Below are 27,765 nucleotides of genomic sequence, written 5' to 3'. Positions count from 1 at the left end.
GACTTTTTTTGCCACACAAGCTGAAAAAAAAAAAAAAGTTTAACGGTTGACAAATGAGAACCGATTCAAAGCTTTGCGGTGAGCGCGAAGAGAGAGACAAAAGGAAAAAGACGTTTGATTGCAGTCAAAGTTATTGGCAAAAGTGCAATTATCCATGCAACAGGGTCGATGGCCAAGGCGGCAACAAAACCACCCTAAGGAGGGGCAAACGAAAAGCATTTACCAATGATAACAAAAGATTTTTGAAAGGCAAGCCTATGAACGAGTAATAGTGATGGGCGTGCGGTGGGCGTGGTTAAAAGCCCAGATACATACCAACACATCGGAAAAGAAGCGCTTGCGCTCTGCTATGCGCAACCTAAAAGAGATCTGAAACATGTCCCTGTCGGCCCCCATATCATTGTCCTTACACTTAATGGTAAAACGATCGATTTCTGAATAATGAATGTAAAAAAACATTAAGGTCATCCATGTCAGTGATTTAGGGGGTCATTCTGAATCTGGCGGGCGGCGGAGGCCGCCTGCCAGACTTTCCCCCTCCAAAATACCGCTCCGCGGTCGAAAGACCGCTGAGGGTATTTTGGCTTTTGCACTGGGCTTGCGGGCGACCGCCAAAAGGCCGCCCACCAGCCCAGTGCAAAAACCCTTCCCACGAGGACGCCGGCTCAGAATTGAGCCGGCGGAGTGGGAAGGTGCGACGGGTGCAGTTGCACCCGTCGCGAATTTCAGTGTCTGCAAAGCAGACACTGAAATTCTTTTTGGGGCCCTCTTACGGGGGCCCCGCGACACCCCATACCGCCATCCTGTTCCTGTCGGGAGAACCGCCAGGAACAGGATGGCGGTATGGGGTGTCAGAATCCCCATGGCGGCGCAGCAAGCTGCGCCGCCATGGAGGATTCAATAGGGCAGCGGAAAACCGGCGGGAGACCGCCGGTTTTCCCTTTCTGACCGCGGCCATAACGCCGCGGTCAGAATGCCCTGCGGGGCACCGCCAGCCTGTTGGCGGTGCTCCCGCCGACCCTGGCCCCGGCGGTCCGTGACCGCCGGGGTCAGAATCACCCCCTTAGTTCCTGTTTATATTTCACATGCCTTACATAGTTTTGCATTCCCTAACAGTGTTAGCTAGTGCCAGGATGTTTTTTTACATTTCTTTTCCGTGTAGCATATTACCCTAGCATAGCGCTTTATCTTAAACAGCTAACGATCTTGACACAGGCAACAGTCCTGGCTGGTTTGATCATTAGGTCACTTGTGTTATATGTCTGCATGCAGCTCATAGAGGCACCAAAACACTGGTTGGGTTGCACTCTATGGGAGTCACAGAAATATAGTTTACATGTTTAAGCAACATCCTTAATCACATATGGCACGACCCCTTTAGAGATCCCATCCCCCCACACACACACATATTTTGTCATCCCATCTAAAGTCCTGGCTTTGAGGAACAAATGTCAGGAGATGGACTGGAGATGTGTTCTAGTGGGTAAGCTGCCCGGTTTGGACCGTGGGGACCTGGCACAAGGCTGTCACCCGACTGAAAATTGTGAGATTCTGCCCTAAAAATTGAACGAGTGTGAAACGGTGTAACCTGATAAATATATGCATATTTCAAATGTATAACTCTCTAATTGATACATACTATCATTATGTCTCCCAGCTACCCTTCCCCCTCCTAATAACATACAGTGCTCCGTGTGCTGAGAACCTTTCGTAATTAAACCACTACATAAGGAGTCTTTAAATGGCTCCTCTGCTAACCCTACATCTCTGCCATGGCCCCCCACTGGACGCCACGCCCACAGATGGCAAAATACACACTCACGGATGATATCTGACAGCACAGTGACACTGTGGGGCTACCACTGGGAGCAGCAAAGGGTCCGAGGCACCGACTGCACCAGTTCACATTGTAATAAGACTGAATATTCCAGCTTTGGGAAGAAAAGTCTCACCTATTCCTGGCACCTGCAATACTACTTCCTGGAGGAACAAATAGAATGTCACAGAAACATCAAAGTGAGATGGGATATAATTGAACAAATGTGGGAAAATCAACATGGTGGCAGACATGATTATTATAGCTAAAAGGTAGAGTTAAAACTAGGGGCCCTGGTAACAATGTGTTTTCATAAGCGGCTATGGCGTCCTGGTTTGGGCTTATGCAAATTGCACAGTAGCAGGAGAGTTGCTGGAGTTTCAACAACTAGGTCAGTCCTTAGACATGAGATGGGTGCTGATAGCCCTTTAGATGACGTGTCTAAAGTAGGTGAACGATGGACACATTTTCAGGGGCCACTGACTAAGTAAATTAGGACCAGATGTACAAAAGTTAGTCTTTGCAATTACCAAATAGCACATTTTTGCGATTCGCTCTTTGGTAATCACAAACACGGATGTGCAGAAGTGTCTTTGACCCTTTTTGCGATTCCCATTGGGTCATTAATATTCATGAGGTAGGTCTCGGTTTGCGACCCATTGAGAATGGCAAAAATTACAGGGATGCTGGCACGCTGAGGTCAGAAGACCACCATGTCTGTAATTGTTTTTAAATAAAGTTAAAAATATTTTTAAAGTAGTCAGTTTTCCTGAATGAAAAATGGGATGCATTTAAAAAATAAAAATTAAAAGATTTATTTTCATTTTTAAGAATAGGCAGTGGGCAGCAAGACCACTAACTGATCCTAAAAAAATATTTTTACATCCAATCTCAAAGAGGAAGTGGTCCCTTGCAAACTCCTTGCCATTTGCAAATAGGTTACCACCTACTTGAAGTAGGCGGTAAAATGTTAATGTTTTGCAACTGCATTTTGGTTGCAAAACATTCACCATACTAGTGATAGTCGGTATTAGGAAATGATGCCCTAAACACGCCCCTTCCTAATACTGACTCGCAAACCCTATTTGCGGTTCAATAACCGATATTACAGAATCACAAAAAATGCTTTTTAAGCAGTCGTAAATGGCCCGATTCTGTGAATCTGACTGTTTGCAACCGCTGAAAATTTGTGTACATTTCTCCCTTTGTCCTGTGTAGGTTTGCTGTATCTAAATCCATTTTATGCAAATATAATGATAATCTGCCATGTTCCTAGACGTCATGAACCTAGACTGGGTATTGGTGTCTTAAGATAAATCTGCCACAAAAAATTGTCATATGTGTGCTACCCACTAAAACCACTTATTTTTAATGAGACCAACCTGAGGCTGCACAGACAACCCAGCATAGCCCGTTTCATTACTCGGAGTTCATTCCTGTCGGGGCATGTATGCAAATAAAAACCCAAATCGAGACAATGACCACCACATCGGAGTATCAGCGGGAAACAGCAATGTGCAACCTTCCAAGATAATAGCCTCCACGCTGGCTGGAAGTTGAAGCATTAACTATAGAATAATGGAACCAACAAAATAGTATTCACACATCTAGGGAACAGTATAAGTAGCAATGTGGATTTCAAATGAGAAAGAAAACATTGCACTGCAACACCGGCTGCTCGTCCATGAAAATATTTATATCTATATATTTTCACTCAAAAAAACAAAGGTTACAGGGATGTTATAGTTAAGTTCTGAATTTACTTGCACAAAACCATTGAAAGTCAGCAGTTATAGTTATGGTTAACTTAAGTAACTAAGGTGCATATTTATAATGTCCTAGTGCCACCTTGCGCCACATTAACGTAATTATTTTTTACGTTAATGTAGCCCAGCGAGGCCGAAATCCCTGCACCGTATTTAGAGAGTGGGGCAATGCATGCATTGCGCCACTCTGTAACCCTTTGCGCTACACTATGTCTACGCCAGGCATAATGTATGCAAAGGGGGCATTCTCTCGTCAGGCAGGCTGAAAAAATGGCGCTAGGAAATCTATAAGATTTCCTTGTGCCATTTTGACGGCACTTTTAACGCCTGCTCAGAGCAGGCGTTCAAAGGGGGCTTCCATTCTTTAGAATGGACCCCTATGTACTCTGCAGTAGCAGTGCGAACAGTTTGGCGCTACTCCTGCACAATAGTGTCAAAAATAATGACGATATTGCCCCCTACTCTTTGCCATGGTGCGCCATATTTTAAATACGGCACACACATGGTGGCAGTAGGGGGGCGCTAAGGAGTGCAGGGAAAGTGGCGCTGCACTTGGTGCAGCGCCACTTTCCATAAATCTGCCCCTACATAACTATAACTTGCACACTAACTATAACTCGCGCCTCTTCCATGCACAGTTTTCTCCTAGATAATTTTACTGCAAATATTACATTGCTATTACCAATTATGTCACAAAAGATGTCATGACTGATGTAATATGTGGGGTAATTAGCAGTGCATGGCGGATGCAGAAGTTATAGTTACCTTAGGGCGTGAGTTATAGTTACTTGAGTTAACCATAACTATAACTGCTGAATTTCTATGGTTTTGTGCGTGTAATTTCAGAACCTAACTATAACCTCCCTGTAACCTTTGGGTTTTTAAGTGAATTTCTATGGTTTTTATAACGTAAAATAATTTTATTTACTAGATGTTAAACCAACTACCGCCATGCATTGCCTGCAGCCAGGCCCTACAGCCAACACCCTATACGAAGGGACGATCCTAAGGCGAGGTCCTCTGGCCAATCCCCTATAACCACCCAACCCCGGAGCCACACAGCACCTTAGTGACACAGCAAAAATAAGGGGGCTGGGTACATATACCCTAACATCTTTGCCTTCGTCCTGGGGTCCCACTGGGACCCCGCCAGAGTCAAAAAGTTGATTTTTTTTCTTCAGTTTTAGCAAAAACCGCAGGTAAATCAGCTGATTTTGCTGACTTTTTTTTTTAAAGGGTGGCTTTCCGTGCTTTTTAATTTTGTCCCAGGTGGGTCACGTCCCGGGGGCATGGTCAATATGATTAATAAGGAAGGGGGAGCACAGGGCCCCCTCCTAGGTCTTTCAAAAGCCCCCGGGACCACCACCTCCCAGGAGCTATATTTTAAAAATATGTGGTGGGTGTGCGCGGACGGCCCCTCCCGGCCCTGGAGACCACCACCATCCTAGGGCTATATAATTTAAATTAATGTGGGGGCACGGACCCCCTCAACACCCCCGGTTCCCAGGTACCTCCACCTCTCTGGGACAATATTAAAAAAATATATGGGGGACCACCACCCGGGGCCTATTTTTAAAATATGTATGGGGGGGGCGCAATGACCCTCCCCCCAAGCCCCGGCAACCCCCAAGTCACGTGGCCCCCTCCCTAGGCTGATTTTGGCACTGCAGACCACATCCATGGGGTCCGGCCACATGTTCCTGAGTGCCCTGGCTCCACTCATGGCACCCAGGGGACCACGGCGGAGCCTCAAGGCCTCTAAAGTCTCAGCCACCTCTTATCACCTGTGGGAGCCGGCATTGCTCCCACACATAAGGAGCTACTGCAAATAGCACTTCCCTGTGTGCGGGAGCAATCATTTAATATATTTACGGGCAGGGAAAGAGGGCTAATATCTGAATCCAGCATGCTGGAGCATTTTTAAAGTTCCTGCTTGCTGAAAGCGGAGTGTTTGCTTAGCGGCAAATGTCACAGCTCCCACCAGAAAAAGCAAACAGCTACCTCCCGAGGGTGGGCACCTTGGGAGGTAGCAGGAGCTGGTCCTGACGGTCCCCAGGGCCATATGTGACTCCAGGAGGGATGGCCCCTCCTTTTAAAAAGAAAATATTTGACCCTGAAGAGGAGGTTGTGGTCCCTGGAGCCAGGGAGGTCCTCATGAACACTCTTCGGTAAATTGTATTGAAGCCTTGGGGAGGCTGTGCCCCCCCATTTATTTAAGTTTTGCCCCTGGGAGATGGGGGGTCCACGCGTCCCCCCAGTCTTTCAAATTATGTTGATCACCAGGCCCCACTGGGGGTCCTAAGGGCCCCACTATTCATTTTAATAAGTTGCTCATGGGAGGTGGTAGTCCCATGGCAGTCCACATGGCCCTCCCTCATAGTTGGAAAACATACTCCCCAGGAGATGGTGGTCCTCTGGGCTTTTAACAGCTCTAGGAGGGGGGCCCCATGCGCCCCCTCCTTAATATTAAAATTAGGTATGCCCCTGGGACCTGGCCCAACTGGGGGTCAAAATTAAAAGCAAGCACAGTAGACTGCATTTCCTTTTATTTATATTTTTAATTCATGGCGAAATTTGTGAATATCATGAGATTTGCTGTAAATTTCGAAAGAAATGCTTTTTTGCCATGGTGGGCCCCACGGGGACCCCTGCACCAAGGATAGGGAATTAGGGTAAACGTACCCTGCCTCCTTTTCTTTTTTTCTGAGACTCAGCTGAAGCCAAGTCTCAAAATGGCTGCCAACACTTCCTGGTTAAAGAGTTTGCAGCCAATCATATCGCTGCACGAGACCGGCAGTACTCGCGAAGTCATTGCAACACTGGATATCCAAATTTGGATTTCTTTTAATTTGTCTTAAACTACTTAACGGATTTACACCAAATAACAAAAAGTGCAAACTGTAGACCAAAAGCTACCATTCTGCCAAATTTGGTGTAATTCTGTCCAGTGGTTCGGGCTACAGGTGTGTCTAACGAGTCTATTGGAATTAACACACTTTTTGACCCCCCTGCTTTTTCTTGGCCCCTGCTTGACGGATTACCCCGAAACTTTCCATGCACAACAAGACACACTTTTTTTGGCAAATTTCATGAAGGTTCATCAAACTACGCCAAAGATACAGCCAAGTCAAAAAAACTTTTTCTATGGAAATTAGGTCCTGATGGTAACTTCCTACTGGCGACTGCCTTTAAGATATATATAACACATTAACACAACCCCCTACCCGCCCACCCCAGCCCCCAGTGGATGATCTGTACACTGCCAGGAAGAAAAACAGCTCCAGAGTCTCCCGGATTGTTTACCAATTTCACTGAAAGTAATTATAGCCCTCAGTATCACAGACAACGATGCAATGTATTTGGAGGCAGGGGCGTGGAAAAGGGCTGGTGGTTCCCTCCTTGCGCCCAGTGTTTCAGAAGCAAGTCACTGAAACGAAATTAATTGGCTATTTTGGAAACTGGTGGATCAGTAGTACCTGCAACCTAGACGTCAGAGTAAAGATGGATACAATATGATGCGCTTGTTCATCGAAAGTAGGGAGAGGGACCTGCTAAACAGGCAAAGAGCAGGTGCAATCTGCCACGGGAATTCTCTTTAGACTGGTGCCCGTGGAATGCCAGTTTTGCTGGAGAAGAGTTAGTTAATCTTGAAGTCCAAAACTTGCAACTTTTTCTTTTCCTAAAATAGCAGATTACGATGGCGCACGATTAAATCTTTTCTTGCAGAAGGGATTAGAAATGTTGCATCTGAGCTTTATTTTAGTACATGCTTTTAAACTCCGAGTAATTGTCTCTCTGTGATCCGCTTGAAATATGCGCTGATTAGAAAAGGCCGAAACTGCACATGGAGAGACAACAGATAACATCTGTCTGTACCGACGCCTACCATTGTAATAGTAGACATGTACCTTAGCATCTTCAGGAGAAATCGAAGCTTAGACAAAGACCGGCAAGGACATGGAGAAGGTCACAGAGGGAGAGATTTACAACTCAGAAAGTAGACGGGGCGATAAAGAGAGGGACTGGGGGAAGAGTGTGAGAGAAGACAAGAGTGGGAGGAAAGGAAGCAATAAGGGAGAAGCAGAACATGAGGGATAGGAAAGGAAGGAGACAAGGAGAGGAAGAAGATGGAGAGGAAGCATGTGAGGAGGATGGAACACAACAAGGAGGGTGATAGGTCAGAAGGGGGCAGGGAATGTGAGAGAGGGATGAGGAGATTAAAGATAAAAGAAGAATAGAGATGAGAGGCCACTGAGAGGGAGAAGGTGACAGCGGAGAGAAGATGCGGTCTCGGGACAGGTCTTTGGGTTCTGGGGAACTCAAAAGCAACTAAGCAATTCTTGTTACAAGTATTACTGTTGTCCCTGAAACCAAGGAAGCTAAGTACTACTGCAAGGTCACTACAATGTCAACTACCTCCTCTTCAACGCTTTCACTTTCAAGTGATAGCAAAGACGAAGAGTCAAGGTACTTCAGTCAGCATATGCATCTTTCACAACAAATCCAGGTCACAGCAGTGTTATGACTTTTAAGGAAAAAAGAATAAGACTTTGAGGCTGATTTAAATCGTGGCAGAGAGAGGGAACTCAGTTGCAATGGCAATTAGTTCTCTCCCCACCAAGACTATGGTCTGATGGCTTGGGCGGACCATATTTTGACGACGGTAGAGACTACTATATCTCCACAGCAGTCAAACTTCTCCGACAGCCCGATGGAGTAAGGGCCGTCAGAGAACTGGTTTAATTTCCACCCACCTAATTTAGATAGCTGGGTGGAATATAGTTGTTTTGCAATGCCCGTCACAAATCAGGCCCTATGTCTCTTTTTAGTTTTGCAGCTAAACAACCCTTATACTTTCAGAGTCTGGATAAGGACGTGCAGACACTGTGTATAGTCTGTTCAGCCTGGATGAAGTCACATTCAATAATTTCCTTATGCTGTATTACAGAGAAAAGGAGCAAAAGAGCAGTGTTTGGATTTAAATGGATTTGCAATTTCAACGGCTTTCATTCTTACTCAGCTCTTCATGCACCCAGTTTGTTTAGTACTGCTGGTGATGGGGGAATGCAGTACTCCTGTACTAGTCTGTGCGGCCCATGGACTCCGGCAGACCTGTTATCTTGTCTTGGGTCCCTACTTGGTGTAGAGTGTTTCTTCACATTAAACATCATACAGTGTATTGGACCACAGGGCCAGCTAGTATTCAGAAACAGAGGCACTGGGCCCAATTCCTTCGACAACTTAGATGTAATTTTGCCTCCAAACTCATGGAGGGAATCAGTCATTAAAAAGTGCATCTTCGGGTCAGCGTTGTAAAGTTCCATAGACAACCTAGCACAGGTGCAGTCATTATGGTTTCTTCGAAATTGCCATAGTTTCATAATGTCCACTCATTATTTGTATATTAGAGCCAGACAACATCTGGCCAATAGGAGTTGTTTCTGGACTCTTGCTTCTCCACCTGATCAGGACTCAGGATCTGGGATGGACAGGTAGATCCTCACGTTTGTGTGGGTGTGTATAGCAGTTCCCATGCCCTGTGCCACAGTGCTTTATCCAGGTGTCACACTTCTCAAGCCAGAGGCTGATATGCTGGAATTAGCTTTATCCATGGAAAGAAACAGAGAAAATGCTTTCAGATCTATTGTTTCATTGAAAGTTACGTGGCTCCACACCAGACACACAGCAAGTGGTTTAGGTAGACAAACAGGGAATGGGAGACAGTAGCTCTGACTACTTCTCTCATCAGGGAACACCCTACAACATTACGGGCTACATACAGACAGGGTGCCCCCAAATATGGGTAACCCGCCTTCAGTGCTTAATTTGTGCTTGTTGATTCCGGTGCGGCCAGAGAGCCGGTTGAGGGCCGGTGTTTATTTTTCTGCCTCAAGCATTTACTGCGAGCAAAAGACAGGTATGAGAAAGACGGAGGAAGAGAAAAACGAAAACGCGTCACAATGGGAGAAAGCAGAAAGCTGCAAGAGTGAGCTGAAGGAGCAGGGAGTGGCTGTAAATGGATTGAAGAGACCCGAGATGGCTTCAGGATTACACTGCCTCGGTATTCCGTGCTCGCTCATTTAATGGCAGCAGCCGCGTTTTTAAGAGGAGGGCTTTGGGCGCCGTAAAAATAGGGAACATAAGAGGTGAGAAAAACAAGTCAGCGAAGCACCTCAAGCATTCTGCGAAGCCAGATGTAAAAGAAAGTTTGTAATAGATGACCTAGGGTCCTTCTCCATCAACCACGGTCTCCCCTTTTTACCTCCTCCTTGGGTGTCCCTCGAGTGCACGAGCTCCAGCTGCTGAATGGCTGCTAAGCAAGGGGATATGAGGTGAGTGCAGGGCTATGAGGCTACCCTAATAATACTACCGACGACCTTTGAAGGTTGTACCCATGAGAGTGCATAGTGGATAGTGAAGGGTGATGTCTAGGGGCAAGAAGCACAGTGACAGCTTAGTAGGAAGTCTGCATAACAGGAGAAAGCATATCAGAAATATCATCCCCTGTAAATAAAAAATAAGGAAAAATGCAGAAAAAATGGTTAAAAATGCCAGTAGCATAATGGGGTCAGGAAGCAGTGCAGGGCAAGCAACTGGGGGGGATTATCGGTTATGAATCATCTCGTCGTAATTCTAGTAGTTGACAAGACTGAAGATGAAGCATAACTCATCTGCTTGCCTGGCATGAATGCTCTTTTGTATTCTTCAATACTAGGCCATATTTCTAATTGCCCAGTTGTATACTATTGATCTTGGCCAGTCCAGCTCTGTAGCAATCACTTCAAATGCCTGGAGATAGACAGAAATAGATCCTCAGGTTTCTGTTTGAAAGCAATCAGTCAAGGCGAAGTCTGTGGGTGGCACCTTAATTGCGTCATCCGGGGTTCCTCCTCCCCCTCTCACGTATCCAAGCAGGAAACTTTGGAAGAGGAGGAAAGAGCATTGAAGGATGTTGGAGAGATTTGTGCCAGTTCTTCGCGCTAGACAGGCCCCTCGGGAGACGAGACTTTGACAGACAGGACCTCTGACCAATCAGAAAGGATGCTTATTTATGTGAGACCAGGGAGGAGAGAATGAATCCCAAGAAACTGTTGTCTCGAGAGCCAACACTGTGGAATGCTTTTTTCAGTGAGCTTTGGGTGACGCAAGACTGGCCCTTCACATTGTCGTGCTGCTTTCTCCAACTATGTGCATGACAGTCCATATTTGTCATCTAGCTCTGGAGTGTGTTTGCCACGGTGTATATTTCCTACTACAGTCCTCTAAACAGTACACAGAGTAACCATAAAGAATGAGTGGCACACTGTACAATATTTTGTGCCTACCCAATCCAGTCCGAGTGTATATACCTTTTGCATGGTTACACAACCTATGTATATGCTTCACTCTTTTATTCAACTAGAGCAAGGGAGAGGGTGAGATAAAATAAGGGAAAATGTGAGAGTGGGGCTGAAGATACCACAAGGAAAGAGAGGGATGAAAGAAGCAAAGATGGCAGAGGGGGACAAGATGAGCACGTCTGTAGCCAGCCTACTTTTTATTTACTTTCTCATGAAAGTGTGACGTCCGAGGCAGGTGTCCGACATGAGGCCTTCGAAGGAGTGGGTGTGTTTACTGGGAGTGGAGGTAATTCTCCAAATATGTTTTTTATTTTTGCTTTTTTTTTTTACATCGACCTGCACTTACATCGACTTCACGATACCGGCCACCAGCATATTGTCAAGATAAGTGGGTATGGCATTTGGAGTAGTAAATGGATACTTCCCTGCGTATGTTTCCATTGGTGATTTGTTTGTGGTCTTCTGGAGTTGACATAAGTGCTGGCCGATCTCAGTGACGTCATGTTTTCGACATACAGCCAGAGGCCCGCTCGGGGGAAGAGACAGCGGATGACGGGGTGGGCATGACACGCGGACAGAACGAGACAGGAGTTTCCTACAGAGTCCTTTGCATTTTCATTGGCCTCGCTCCAGTGGAGCCCGACCATTCACAGACGTGCTCTTACAGCCTCTCCCGTTTCTACGACGCAGATAGAATTGATTGCAGCCGCCTGGGCTTCCCGGGAGTGCCTGGCATTTCATTCTGGCACAGGCTCGGAGAGGGGCACTGCAATGCAGATCGATGGCAAAGGCATTTACAGCAATTAGTACATCAATCGGAAAGCCAACTGACAACTGCCTGCAGCGCCTAGAAGAGATGGCTTGCTCCATCCACCTCCTTTCTCTTCCCCATTCAGATTTCCACCCTCCTCCTCAGAAAAAGAGAAACAAGAAGGGTGACAACCCTCTCTTGCCAATGGTGCGCAAGAGAGGCACTGCACCATTCATCACTGGTGTGCAAGGTAAGTGTAATTCAGCGTGAGACCAGGCACAATGTATGCATTCGAGAAATAGTGCAACACGAGAAGAGGCTGTTCCCCTAGTGCAAGAACTATACTGCCTAGGGTCACACCAACTTTCCCAGGACTTCCTGCTGTAGTTTGAGATGGTTTGGGACCACTGATCACAAGGCTAATTTCCAGGCTAGTTTGGATTCCCAACACTTCCAGAGGAAGAACTCTGTGGTCTCCAAATCATCACTTCCTGATGCCTTATTCATCACCACCTTCGATACCAAATGCCTCTATATCATATGCACTGCCACTGGAACCATGTGGCAGGAATATCAAATTATGTGGCAGAGTTGAATAAATGTGGTAAGAAAAGGCAAATTATGCGGAATAATATGGCACATATGATATCATTACTTCATTATTTTATCATTTCAGCACAGGTTGAGTATCATTACTGCCAGTTTAACACCCAAGTATAGCCATAAGCGACAGAAAGGTGACCAGTCATTTTTAGTAGGTTTTGAACCGTCTGAGCTAGAAATTTTTTTTGTTAAAATTGGCAGATTATGCAGCAGATGATGGATTATGTGGCAAATGAGGCAAATCTATAATTATGTGAAAAATGCTGCACCGCACAATTGCATATTTCCAGTGCTTCTGACAATATGCCAATAAGCCAACAACCAATGTCCTTACTAGAGCCTCAACTGAGCCCAGTACGTACCCACACAAGCAATACTATCAATATCACACTTTTATTCTTCTTTGCAGAGTTAATATACATCCCCAAGTCTGCAGTGGCATGATAGGAACCCCCTTTGGGTCCCACACCGACACCAAATGCATCACACAAAGTTCAGACTATAAATACACACTCTTCCAACACGTTTATTAAGCAGGATGCCAACAAGCGTATTACTCCCAATCTCACACTCTTCTACAAGCCTGAGGCACTCCTCCAATCATTATGCACCATGAATAATGATTCCAGCATGGCACACATTATAACCAGGGCCACTGGAACTATGTGATTGTGCAGCCATGGCATTTTTTGTATAATTATGGATTTTCTGCATTTGCCACATAATCCATCATCTGCTGTATAATTTGCAGATTAACACAAAAATGTTTCTAGCTCAAATTGTTCAAAAGTTACTAAAGCAGCAGCAATACATGTTTCTGTGAGGTGGACGGCCCTTTGCAAAGGTTCAGTGTTCACCTTTATGTTGCACATTGCTATATTTGGATGTTAAACTAGTACTAAGGAAGTGTAGCCTACGCCCAAACAATGTCAACAAGTGTATAAATGAGAACATGGTGAAGTAATACTATCAGAAATTGTGCTGCATTATGCCACTTAATTTGTCTTTTCTATGTGCATAATTTAATCACCCTGACACCTAATTTGCCCCCCACCCACTGACACATAATTCCAGTTCCCCTGATTATAACCATACATACAGGCTGCCATAAACCCAACCAGTACTAACTCGTCAGCACCAGTGATATAAATGTGTTATATAAGGGGTATTGTACAACATATACGGAAATGGGTTTTAGCTACAAAAGGGGATGGTATCTTATTTATAGCCTGTGCCCTTCAGAAGAAGGAAAGGAAGAAAAAGAAAGGAGGGAAAAGAAAACAAGGGAAAAGAAAAGAACAGAAAAGAAAGGAAGAAAGGTTTAGTTTAGGCTTTGGTTCCATCCAGTTATACATTCCCTGTTGAAAACAAAGACTGGACCTATTCCCTGGCCAAGGCCATGCTCTGACCCCTTTTTCTGAACTCAGTAGAGCAGTGGTCTCTAAACTTTTTAATTCCGCGCCCCCCCAGTCGAAAAAAATAAAAATCATTGGGCCCCCCTGAGAATTTTTCACATTTATTTTTATAAAGATGGCGATGTTTAAATATGTCTAGACTTATTTAAACATTGCAGTTAAGGACTGTTACCTTTTTAAAAATGAAATAACATGCTTCTGCTTAAAACAAAGGCCTGTTATCTGTATATTGCTTCTTTTGGCCAGAGTCTGGCATCCCCCCTGGGATCACTTGAGGCCCCCCGAGGGGGGCCCACCCCCAGTTTGGAGGCCTCTGCAGTAGAGGGACAGACTCCCTCCAACCATTTATCTGCACATAAATACAGCAAGCGTGGGAGCTGAAACCTTATAGGTTTTAAGAAGTATGTGCTCAAAAACTGTAAGATTTTCCTCTTCTACTTTTAGTCCTCCACATGCAATCCCAGGCCCAGCTTCAGCCTGTTATATGCTCAATTACATGTGATATAATCTTCTGTTGTCCTCTGATCCGCATGACGTTGTGAATTCTTTATGGTTAACTGGTAGGGCAATCCACCTCCTATGCACAGGTGATAATGTAAAATAAGTGGGAGGTGGAGGGTTGTTCATATTGTACGCCCAACCCTCTACATCTTTATGGTCGTCCTATAAGTCTTTTTTCTAAGGGGAGTGATAAATAAGTGAGAGAGTTCTATAACAAAGGGGAGAGGTAATGAATGAAGGCAATGAAGGAAATATAACACAGCTACATGATCGGATCTTTACGTCCCTCTTTGCTCTGAATACTGGATGTTAGCAGGTTCCATGGTTTAGACCATGGGTTGCCAACCTTTTCTTCCGTAAGCGCAACTTATGTTCAATGGAAATAATCTTGAGTTACTAATATTATTAGTATTGTAGCACTGTAATAGTCACCACATCAGATAAGATTAAATTAGTGTCAACCTTATGCAAGATTAGCACCAGTGATCACCTCAGTGCATCAGACATGGTTGCCAGCAGTAACGTAAAAAAGGATTAGTCAATTTGGAATGCCTTTTCATGGGAAATACATGTCATAGCTGCAATGCCCCTGGAACTTGGGTAGTAATGTTAATAATACGCCTCCCCAACACCAAATAATTTATCAATCAAATATCAACTTTAAATATATTTTGGAAAACTAAATGATTTTTTTCTCCAAGCATCAGCAGAGGAGTTCTAAAGTACACATATTTTCGTCTCCAATGCACACTTTTCAATTTTGGTAAAGCTGGGTTGCACAGAGGTGAGCTGGAAAGTTACCAGTATCTAAAGAACTGCTGGTTGGACAAGCCTGGTGTAGAGCATAAGACTGACAAGTGTCTTCCACTTTTAATAGCCAAACACAATTTTGGTTGGGCTGAACAGACCCGACAAGGCGGCCTGTGGAGGAAGATTTTCTCCATCAGATTTTCGATGTCACTCCATTACCTTATGTGTAAAAGTTCCCACTTTAAAGGAAGTTGTCTATTGACCGGAATGCCCGGCATTTTAATCTCATCGCATGAGACAATAGAGGCCTAGTGGTCTCTGTATCTGAGGCCAGCTCCAGGCAGGGTGCTAGCCTAATCCGACCATACACTGACTTGAGATATAAATAGTGGAGTTCTGAGGTCAGAGGCGAAGTAAGGATGCAATGAACCATAATACAAGACAGGACGCCCACCCACCAGTTGGATATAAAAATACATCCTTATTAGTGGACAGCGGGCACCTCTCAACCAGAGGCCTCTGCGCCACTGCACCTGCTGCACTAATTGATAGCTAAGCCCTTGTAGGATAACCAACAGAATTAGAGGCAGGACATTTCCTATTTCTATGAATGGAAGTACTTATTACTTACCCGACAAGGAGCAACGTTCTGTTGGCTAAGGCAAACAGAGAGCTCCAACGTTGGTGCAAATTGTGTGTATCAAAATGGGTGATGATAACCTATCATTAAAGCACCAACATACACTTAAATAGTGGTGTAGACGCCATACTGTGTTATTAGTATTATTACAACACCATCGATTTAGATAGTGACAGGCGGATATGCGTATTTTACTTTTTCTGGTTTCTCCTAGTGTAATAATCCGATTGAAAGATAGCATCTGCGCATGCGCGCTGAGAAGCACGTGCATGGCTCGGTGAGATGTAGGGGTAGGTGATTTATAGTGACAGGATCTGAAACAGGTTTCATGTGATACATTTGCTCGTAGAGACAGGCACCGCCGCCGATCACCGCTACATCCTCAGAGATGAGGGTGAGGAAGAAAGGAGACACCTCAGAAATGTGGCCAGGCGGCATTCTTTCCCCCGCGCTCTGTGTTCAGCAGGCCCGCCCACAAAACCTGGGAGTTCAGAACGGATATTGCTGTGAACAGTGGAGCGGTGTGAAGCAGCGCTCGACCAAAATACACGAACAGAATTAGTTTTTAGGACGGAATAAGAAGGATATTACAATATTAGTTCCTGAAAACAGGGCCATTTTACGGATTAAATTTCGGAGGCCAGGGCGAACGTATTTTGGGGGCCCCAGTTTACGCATAGTTTTGAATTTATGATCCAATTTCATCCCTTTCATGCCCTCTTTGGCCAGGTAAATGACAGTGCACAGGGACACTCTTCCAAATCTTAAAGTTATTACAACTAATATTCATGGATAGTGATGTGTGTTTTCAATATTGTAACACTGCAGCAGCTCACTAATATTACTGCAAATATTCTCTGTGACACCCTTTCACTTCTCATATGTGAGGTCCCGTTTTGATCTAAAAGATTTTTTTTTATGGATACTGCATGAAATAAACAAAATTTCTCTGCAAAATCCATTCTGGAAACCACAAAATCTGGAATCAGTATAGGCGATACAGGAGACCACCACACTGTCTACTTGAGATCCTGGAATCTTTCAGAAGTCACCACCTCTAGTTGGTATGATTGCGCCTGAAGAACAGCAAGGAGCCTGAACGAGGCAACCAAACTTGCTGGCAATTTCCAGGGCTGTGAAAGAGACGAGGAACCTTCACAAAGCCACAAGCCATGCTGGAGATGATGGAGCCTGCAGGACAGAACATAGCCTGCTGAGACTTGATAGAAATATTGGTTGTGCTGGTAACTATGGTATCTGTTGAAGACCACAGGGCTTACTGGAAATTATCGCCCCTGGGGGACAGCACAGACCTTTATGGACTCAAAAGGCACTTCCGAACATCATAAGGATTGCTGGAAACTACGAACCCTACTGGATACCATGGGCCTTTTGGACAACACGAGCCCTGCTGAAAACCAAGAGCTCTGCTGGAAGTCATGATTTTGGAACACTTGAGTGATTACCCCTAAATTATAACTTGCTTATACAATCAAATGAAAAACACTGCAGCTGGTTTCTTGTCACTCTAATAAAGTCTCTGAGTTTTCCGAACTGGCCTGATGGATATGTCATATTGCCAAAGAGTCAGCAGGTCTTCTTGTATAGGAAAATGCATTTTTCCTCAAGATTCATGGCCAAGCAGGCAATGCATCTGTACAGTCTTACTTTAAAACCCAAAGAAAGATCATCAATAGTACAACACTATGGGGCAAATTTACAAGCCTCTTGCACGCTGTTACATCGCTTTTTGTGACGCAACGGGAGAGCAAACCTTTAAATCATATTTATGAGGCCACGCAAAGCCACTCTGCAAGGCTTTGAATGGCCTCATATATATGGGGTAAGGCAAGGCAGTGCAAAACGCTTCATTACCTTACTCTTACTCTACCTTAGGGAGGGGCTCCAAGAGCGTTGCAGTGGGTGTTTCCAAGCAACACTCCTGGATTTTGACGCATCCCAAGGTTTACAAGACCTTGTAAACCCGGGGTTGCGCCAAAATCTTATGCCCCTCCAGGGGAGGTGCAGCGAGGAGAAATATCTTTATTGCTCCTCGTTTTTTCCTCTTCTTATGTGTGCTGTATTTTGCAGCACACATAAAAAGAGGAAAATGCCTCCAAGGATGGTTTTGTGCAGGAAGGTGTCTCTTCCTGCACAAACAAAATCCTGCATGAAATGCAGGCACCCTTGCACCCTGGTGCAACGGTGCCTGCATTGGTGCGAGGCTGCTGAATTGGCGCCAGTGCAGGGGGAAAGGCCAGGAATGCTCCGTATTCCATAGATATGGCACATTCCTGCCCTTTCCCTTTGACGCAGGGCAACTCAGCAAGTTGATTTACTATGCTGCCCTGAGCTAAAATTCCATAAATATTGGCCTATACGTTCATGTTTATGTGCCTGGTCTGACACTAGAACAAGTTCTCCAAAGAACTGGTGCAACCACAGATCAAAGCCCATTCACCAAAGTGGTGCTAACACTCCAAATGATTAAAAATATCTGAAGTCCACGTCTTGGTCTAGTTTAGTATCTCCAAACATAGAAATCTTCCTTTCTGGATCAATTTTAGAGAGTTAAATCTGACTACAAAATCTGGTTCATGCCCTTCCTCAGGATGGATCATACGCTTGAGCGGGTGGGTCATTTGGATTTTCTAACCAGCATTGATAGATACAATGCATATCAGCTAGTCTTAAGAGATGTTTCAGCATGTGCAGAGAAATTCTTACTCCAGAGACGCTCCAGCCACTTGTCAAAAGTCACAAATAAAATTCTCAGCAAAAATGGGAATGCGACAATTTATCTTGATCATGTACCACTGGGCAACTTCTTCAGGAAGAACACCTGGAACATCTGAAGAATGTGCTAAGACACATTCAGTGGCAAGGGTTGATAGAGAAGGCAGAGAAATAGCAAAATGGTTACAGAAGTGGTGATGTATCTGGCTTGTGAGGTGGGAACCCACGACCTACTCACTCTTTGGTAGATGCCATTATGATGTAGACACATCCTGGGATGTACCATGAAGATGGCTAAGAGTGGGGAATAAACGGGATTCGGCAGAGACAGAAGAGTAGATGCTGCAGTGGCGAAAACACAGAAGGCATCATACAGGGAGACTGAGAAAGAGGCAGAGTGCAAGATAAAAGAACAAAAAAGGAAAGGCAGATGGGAAGGCGACATGAGATCTTTTGATGGATGGGGAGACGGAACACATATTTCGGTTTTATTTTGGTATATGTTCGCATAGGTGGTGTGATGGAGACAAACAAGCTCGCACTATAAATACACGGTATGATAATGATACAGGAGGTAGCAGGGACTTTGTGTAAGCTGCTGAAGGTGGGGTACTCAAACTGGAGGACCACATGTGCAGAGCAGGGGGCACAGTCCAGCTGCTGTATGCATCTCAAAACACCCAGAACAACCCGTCCACAGCCTCTTACATGGGCCGGAGCTTCCTCCCAATGTTACCGGATAATCTCCTGCGGAACACTTCTGTGCCACCAACAGTGTCGTCCACTCCCACACAGGAGGGCGACTCTCAGCAGTATGGCACCCTCTGCATCAGTATTGTCACCCATTCCCACAGCAGAGGGCCGTCTGCCACCAATGGTGTCAGCCATTCCCACAGAATAAGCCATTTTTCAGCAACCTAAGGGGACCGTGTGCCACCAACAATGCCACCTGCTCCCACAGGAGAGAACACTCTGCACCAATAGTGTCACCCACAACCACAGAAAGGGCCTTGTGCCACCAACTGTGACACCCCTTTCCTAAGAGGACCCCTCTCAGTCACATAATGGGACATTTTCTGCCATCAATAATGTGCCATATAATGGTACCATGTGCCATCAATAATGTCTACAGAAGAGGACCATCTTCCACTAACGAGGTCACCCACTCCCACAGAATAGGGCACTTCTCATCAGTAAGGTGGGACCCTCTGCCACCAATGGCGTCACCCACTTCCACAGAACATGGCAACCCTCAGCATCATAATGGGACTCTCAGCCAGAAACAGTGTGACCCACTCCCAGAAAAGAGGACCTTCACTCAGTAATACAGTGGGACTCTCTGGCACCACAAGAGAGTCAACCACCTCCGCAGAAGGTGGCCTCTCTCAGCAATATTATGGGACCCTCTGCCAACAATAGTGTCGCCCACTGCCACGGAAGAGGGCCTCTCGCAGAAACATAGTGGGAACCACTGACACCAACAGTGCCACCTATTCCTAAACAAGAGGGTCTCTCTCAGCAACATAACAGGACCTTCTGCCGCCAACAGCTCATTTCCTCCCAAAGAAAAAGATCCACTCTTAACCACACAATGAGATCCAGTGCCAACAACATAATGTCTCACACAGCGTAAGATGTTCTCTTAAGAACACAATAAGCCATTTTTGCAGAAAGCAAACCCTCCATCATCCATAAAGTGGAGCCCTCTCCTAAATAGGAGACCCATCTACCACCAATCAGGACCCTGTTGCATCCACTGAACAGCATCCCCTGTGGACAGTATGAAGGGGCACCAATGCTATACTAAGACCTGATCATGAGCCTCCCACATTATGAATCTCATATCACCCTTCTGATAACCTCACAGAAGAAACCCTTCTGCTACTTGAAAATCTGTCACCATGCCACCCACAAAAAAGGACCATCTGATACCCAGAGAAAAGGAAGCTCTGTTGACCCCTTTACTGCCCTATAACCTGGTCTCTCTGCCACCCTCGGCAAAGACTCCTCTGCCACCCACAGAAAAAGGACCCAACGCTGACAACAACAGATTATTCCTCTTCCCGCTTGTAGAACAGCATCTCCTTGCCTTCCGAGAACAGAGGCCTGTTCCACCCACAGAACACGATCCTCTTGCATCCGCAGTACAGGGCTCTGTTGCTCCCACAGGATACAATTCGGTCCCACCCTCGCCACAGGGCCCTTTGGCACCTACAGAACAGGGCTTTTTCCCACCACAGAACAAGAACCTCTAGCACCCAGAAAGTAGAACTATGTTCTACCCACAGAATAAGCCTCTCAGGCATCCATGTAATAAAAATCAGTGCCACTGGCACAATAATTCCCTCCTGCACCCACAGACTAAACCTCAGTTTCACCCACCGAACAGGACCCTCTGGCACCCGCAGAATAAAGCTCAGCCACACCCACAGAACAGGGTCCTCTAGCACCCACAGAATAAACCTCAGTGTCACCCAGAGATAAAGACTCTCTGCCACTAACAGAACAAACCTCAGCCCCACCCACAGACCAGGACACGCCCGCATCCACAGAATAAAGCTCAGGCCCCCCCACAAAACTGGACCCCCATGGCGCTTAGGTCAACACTCTCTGAGATCCGTAGAATAAAGCTCAGCCCAACACATACAACAGGACCCTCTGGCACCCAAAGCACAGCGCCCGCCAACTATTACACACCATTAGCCCAGCTGGTACCTACCAAGAGTCAGCCCATTTCCATCCCAGCCCCCCACCTATTTCCTCTCACCATACAGCCACTCTCTGTTCTCTCCACACTGCATAAACATGTATCTGTGCCAATCCCTGCTTTAATGTCACCTTCCCAAGTACACAGCTGTGGGTGTACCCGAGGGCTGCTGGCCAAGACAGCCCGGCAGGGACCAGCCTCCCTGGGTAGTAGCGCACGCAGAGCTCTCTGCTGTGAAGATGCCTTGGAAAATGCCATGCCATGTTCCCTGCCAGCTCCCAAGTCTGGCAGAGCATCAATCCTGGCACCTCTTTCATAATCGGGAGGCGAGAACAGTCTATGTAGAACTGCACGTGCCACCTACTTACAGGCCTCCAGGGGTGACAGGCTCTGCCAGGCGGACTACGTTTTAACCCTCTTTCCCCAGAACTCTGCTCTTCCTTTTACTCTTCCATGAAAGGGAAGGAATGCACATAAAAAAAGGTGATTGGCAGCAGCAAAGGCCGCAATGTTGCATGTGACTTTATGAGCTACTGGACGATGTTTGCTTTCTATAGGATTATCCAGGTTTAAGCTAGGGTCCTTTCTGCTTTTAAGCCCTGTATTATGGTATCAACTGACATTTTATACGGAATAATGGACGTACAGGAACCACCCTATACCTGGAACCCTGTGGTTGAGTGGTCCCTCTAATTCAGGCCTTTATTCTGCGATTAGTTGTTTCCGATGACAAGCAGTACAGCAGCGCTGTTGTGTAGTCTGTCATCTAGTAGACTTATCTGCCAACATGTACATTTGCACCGGGAGTAACAGGATTAGCTATTTAACTGTATTCTATGCTTCTCATGGCAAGGAGGACGACAGGGGCACTCTTTAAATTAGAGCTAAAAACCACACCTAGGCAATCCTACACGTGGCAATGCAGTTCTACATCTCTAGTTTGTGATCACTGATGACTGACAGGACAACAGCAGTGGACCTAAGACCACACAAGACGCCTAAAATCCTGTGAAATAACTGCCCATAATTAGACAAACGTACATAAGAGCGTGTCACTGCTGAGATTCCAGGGCAACTCTAGATTTTACAGTTCACGAGTTCTGATGATGGGTTTCACCACAGATCCACCATTTATCTTCGCACGAACTACTGGTGCCAGAGCACATGAAGTCGTGGCCATGTGCTGCTTTTAATACGTTTGTGTTGTGCAATACAAGGCTACATATGAGGAGTGGGGCAGATAAGTACACCAATTGTATTGTACTGTATTGCAGCATTTATATAGCGCTCACTACCCTATGTGGGGCGCTAAAGTGCTTGCCTCCATGATAGCATGCTACACCAAGCAGGGTTTGTCGTTCGAAGGATGCTGTTGTTCTTATGTAGAGAAGTGTTTCCATGTCATGCGTGATGACCACTGAAGTGCAGTTATCGTGTTATGGGACGAAGCGCGTAGCAGTGTGGTGGATGATAAATTCTATGAATATGCAGGGTCTCTGAAACGTAGTCACCCAAATTACTACAGAAGGGTGGTCTAGTGGCCAAGTTGCAGCTGGCATACGGGGTCTTTTACACCGGCTCCAGCACCTGATTATACATTGTGTGATTCTGTTTAAATTACTAAATCTCCTTTTGTCTGAAATTGTAAATATTTTTTAAATATATATATAACGCCATTGTGAAATGCAAATTTGCAAATTCCCAAATGGTGTACGGTGCTCAGATGCAGCAGTCACATTCGTATTGTATACATGCATGTATTTTGTCTTCTAAGTGTCCTTGTGTACACTGACGAGCAGTACAGCAGCATTAAATGCTGTGAAACCTGCTGCACTAAAAATCCTCAACCAGGACCAACAAACCCCAAAGGACCCTGAGCGATGGCCATCCACGCAGTAAACACACCTATCTGCGCTCGTGCTCACAGGAAGCAGGGCTGCAAATGACGTACATTATTAAATGGAGGCAGCTCTGAGCCAAGAACGTAAACACGAGTGAGACCAAGTGTCTCCATCAGAAAGCGGAACAGAAACCACAAAAGTTATTGATGTCGAAGCTCGACCCGGCAGCCCTTCAGCCGTCACAGACTCAATGTGGAGCTGAATGGACAGGCAGGGGAGGCTTGCTGTCTCTTGGGATGAGAGAGCGCCGCCTCGGGTGCGCCTCCCTCCAGGTACCAGCTCAGTGGCGGGTTACTGAAGGGGCTTAATGCGGGGTGGTTGGCTCTTTTACCTAGGGCTAAAATCTCGAGGGGGCACCCGGAGTAAGGGTAAAGATGTGGCCAGGGCTTTATAGTGTCGATGACTGGCCAAGGTAACTCGTCAATAAGCCCTCTTCTGAGGTCGGCTAACTTCCAGTGAGCACTCAGTCGCTCTATTTCTATCAGATGCACCCATTACAGCACAGTCAGGGTCGAATACCACTTCCTACCCCGGAGCTCTCACTTGACTGCACCGTGTGATCTCAGACACATCACTTTAAATAGCTCATTACCGGTTCGGCTACCTGAAGAAATCGGGAGCGCTTCGAATTAGGCATTAGAAAGCTTTACACAGAGACACCTTCAGCCACTGTAAGGATACGGTTCGGGGTAGCAAAAGAAGGTTTAATATTTGCCCCTGCCTCCTGTCCTGGCATCGCCGCCTGTCCTGAATATTGAATGATAGTCCCAGGTCACCTTCAAAAGAAAGTACGCATGTTCTAAACGGGACAGTGTGGGCTGAGGTACCAGGAGGCCAGACTCTAATCCTCTAGCCTTCATCACCTGAACAAACCGTGTTTTCTTGGACAGGTAACTACCTCCATTTGTCCCAGTTACATACACGCCCGGAACAGGAACCCTTAGAAACGATTAGAAATGCTCTCAAAATGTTTACAGTATTTACAATTGTAAGCACGTTGATTCCCTTTAATTAATTAGCAGCTCACCCTATAAAGAAAGTTCAGCTCCAGGTACACATACGTCTCCTTCCAGATATATAAGAGCCACCAAAAGTCTATAATATGGTACCTTTAAAAGGCGCTCTCCCTGCCCACGACGAACAGCAGGGGAAGTTCTGCGAAGTGTAGAAATACTCACATCCTGTCTTGTGCACAAGCTCCTCAAACTCCACGGGCAGTGAGTGGAAGGCGCCCATCGCTGCCTGAAGCCCTGAGAGGGGAGTCCAAGGCCCGGTAACGCAGGTGGACAGGGAGGGGCAGACCGAGGACAGGATGCCGAGCAGTCCTAGGATGGCAGCCGGCACAGCCCTAGAGCGCTCCCTCCGGTCCTCCGCGCTGAGTTCGCAACAAGCAGCCCAGGAGTCCAGGAAGCCCCAGCGCTCATTATAAGAGATGCGGCTCTCGCGGTCTCCTGGGTCCAAGAGCCGGTCGTGTTGGAGCTTGTCCAAACAAGCCTGCTCTTGCGACACCGCGCTGGTACAGCTCCCAGCTATGCCACCTGTGCCGCGCCCTCCCCATCAGCCAGCCCGTATGGAATGTCCATTTTACCAGTTACAAATGGCGTCGATAGGGTTACCTGGCCACAGTTCTACCTTCAGCTATATGTACCTGCCGTACTAACCGACCATTTTGAGACTTTGCTTGCGAATCTCCATAACCATTGGGGAAACACACATGAATTAGGTCCCAATTTATGTATTTGTGTTTTGGTTTTCTTCATTGCCTTCCTCCTAGCTTTATACTGAGGAATAACCAGTGGCGTAACGAAACTTGAGCCCCCCTCCTCTTTCCCCCACAGACTACATGGATGGGTCCCCTCCCCCACTTGAGTGATGAAACCACACCTTACCTCCACTAGGGGACCGGTTTCTACTAGAGTCCATCTCTTAGGTTTCTTCTTCCGGTGGTGGACACATTAAAATAGCTTTTGACTACTTGGACACATACAAGAACTTAGTCACCTTCCGATCCAGAGCTGCAGCGAGCTTACAGTCACCACTCCACAAGCCTCTATTATGGCTGGGAGAGTCTGTATGTCATAAAGGGAAACTTGCCAACTTTCTTCCTTTTTTAATATCACCTCACTCTCACACTTTGCTTTCCTCTGAATAATATTGCTTTAAAGGTCACGATCTGGCTCTCAATTCAATAACTATCATGTCATAAGATTCTGGTCAGAATTAGTCTGGGCGTGTGTTATATTAAATAACATATATTTTTTTTAAATATATTTGATTTTCCAGATTACAAAATAATTGATGCAATTCTGAAGAAATACAAAATGCGAATGTCTATAACCCTGGAAAACGTGCAGATGGACTTAACAACTCCATGTCGTGATATAGGTCTATTTGCTTACAGCAAGAAAAAAAAAAGCAAAATCTGTATTTATTACTAATAGATTTAGAGATTAATTTTATGTCTAAACATGCTGTTTCGTGTGTAGCTAGAATTGTATCACATCTGTGTTTGGACCACTGAATTGTCCCAAGGTAACACCTGGTGGCAAAAGCACTGAATTGTCCCAAGGTAACACCTGGTGGCAAAAGGGTGTTGCCACCGGTGGCACCCTCGTGGTACCATATTTCATTTTAAGTATACTTATAATTCTAAATAGGCACACTACCAACATCGCTACTGTTTCCTGGCATTGTTTGTCCTCTCACAATTTTGCATTTAGGTTTTGGGTGTTTGGTAGTGCTGTGATGCTGCCTTTGCTTCTACTTCATAGCGCTAGCTAGGTGCACAGAAAAGAGGTCGGGTTTCTGGTCAAGTCTGAGTTTTCTCCAATCGGTGAAGATAGGTCCATCGATAGACAATGGGTTGGTCCCAGTCAGGCGGACTAGTGTTTTAACGCTGTCTAGAATCCTCTTTCTGCGCAAATTATAAATGTTTAGCTGTAGGTCAGTTACCTTTATGAAAAACTAGGTAGAAACTGGACATTTTCAACCTTTTAAGAGGAAGAAATAAGGAGTTTCAGGCCCCTCCCTCAAGTCCTCTTCTCATCTTCCTTTGTAGCTATTTCGGTCTTCGCTGATTCAGATGTCTTCTCCAAACTTCCCACATTTGAGTTTTTATGAATTTGAACAATTTAGGCCCGACACACAAAAGCACACCTGAGTTTAATTTATTTTTGAAGTTTTGCCTTAACATAAACAAGTCCCTGTGGGCATCAGAGTGTGTCTTACTGTTATTTAGGACATATAGTGTAAGGCATACAGATGAGTTGAGTTACACAGTTATTTCAAGACAGTTTTGGAGGCTACAAACAGAGAAGAGAGAGTTAAGGGTACATATACTAATGTTTCACGCAACGGAATGCAGCAAAGCAACTTGCTGTGTGTGTTGTTTTGCGTCAAAGCGAGAGAGCAGAAATGCGCCTTATTTACTAAGATATAGCGCACTTCTGCTCTCTCCTATTACTGGTACACTCCTTTCTGCCTAGCGCTAATGCAGGTACCCTTGTTCTATGCTGCAAGAGTACCTGCATTACTGACAGGACACAACGCCTAACCGATGTTGTTATTACTTTGTATTTACTAAACCATGCAAATCCACGTAAAGTGACTTTGTGTGGCATTGTAAACGCCAACATGGAGTTTGCATTAGGGCTGCACCACAGAACTTCATGCAGCAGAATGAAGACAAAAATATCAACAAAGAGCTTGCATTCTTCTAAGTATGCAGCTCAACAGTCTTGAGGGTATGCACTCTGTATGGTCCTTTAATGGTGATATAGACATTTCAAAGTAGATAAAAAGGCTATTGTGTATCTTGGTATTTTCTTCAGCAGGTGTATTTTCTGGAAACATATAAGTAGGTTGAAAGGTTTAAGTTGTATAATGGAGACAGGTAAAGTGTTACATAACTTAGGCTCATCGCCTGAAAAAGATCAATCCAAAGAGGGTCTTTTGTTAATCGCCGGCCCATAAGCAATAGTTTACTTTGATTCTAACTATGCGGGACCAGCAGAAATGGTTTCTGTGCTAGACATTAAGGAGTATTCACGTGTAGTGCTTTATACGTCAAGCGGGTAGTTTTATAAATGTACCTTGCCTCAAACCGGAGCCATTTTATTGAGGAGAAGACCAGTGTGAAATGACCATATATGCGGAAATTCGACACATGCCTGTATTGATGATTCATTTCTATTTTGTGCATTATTGATCTATTTTGTGTAAAAGATAATAAGAGTATGATCAAATAATAATAATACATTCTTTTCACATGGTGTGAATTGACAACTGGCTCTTGAATATTTTTCATATTTATTGAATGAAGTTTGCATTTATTGCGTTTTGATAAGGTATTGGGGGTAAGCCTATTGTTCTTTGTTTCCCTGTCCAGCAGCCCATATTAGGTATCCAGGGATCCCTTTGTATGTTTTTTTGTGACTGACACGCCGATCTGTTCCGTGGACAACAGCCTTTAAAGGTGGCAGGATCTTCTTCGGAAATCCACTGAGAAGGGCATTGCCATAGGTATGCACGCACATCGTTTGTGTTACGAACCTTTATTGACATGTTGTACGCATGAAACTGCAGTTTACACATTTAACGTGATGTACTCATATGTATATTACACCGCATGGTGTTATATTACATGTGTGCATATCTTCTCAGGGGGGCCAAGAGTGGGCGAGTCAGAGAGGCGAGGGGAAAGGGGGAGATGTCTTGGAAAGGTGGTGAACATCCACAAACTTCTCAGTTGCAAGTATTGTTCACAAACGTCTAAACAGAGAGAAAGGACAAAGGCCCTAGATTTTGGTTTGCATCCTCTAGTTTCCATAATACGCTCAG

The 27,765-nt window shown here is 45.4% G+C and overlaps 1 protein-coding gene across 1 annotated transcript in view; it reads right to left on the bottom strand.

Moving 5' to 3' along the window:
* TESC (tescalcin) overlaps positions 1-24,480 on the bottom strand; it is a 240,177-nt gene extending 215,697 nt beyond the window's left edge. Inside the window, exon 1 of the mRNA XM_069214504.1 lies at positions 24,105-24,480. Coding sequence (XP_069070605.1) covers positions 24,105-24,162 — 58 coding nt within the window. The 5' untranslated portion in view covers positions 24,163-24,480. The remainder of the gene's footprint in view (positions 1-24,104) is intronic.
* Positions 24,481-27,765: the final 3,285 nt, after the last annotated feature.

The sequence above is a fragment of the Pleurodeles waltl genome, chromosome 11 (genome assembly GCF_031143425.1).
Source record: "Pleurodeles waltl isolate 20211129_DDA chromosome 11, aPleWal1.hap1.20221129, whole genome shotgun sequence".
Taxonomy (NCBI): Eukaryota; Metazoa; Chordata; class Amphibia; order Caudata; family Salamandridae; genus Pleurodeles; species Pleurodeles waltl.
This window is presented reverse-complemented; position numbering and strand designations above follow the sequence as displayed.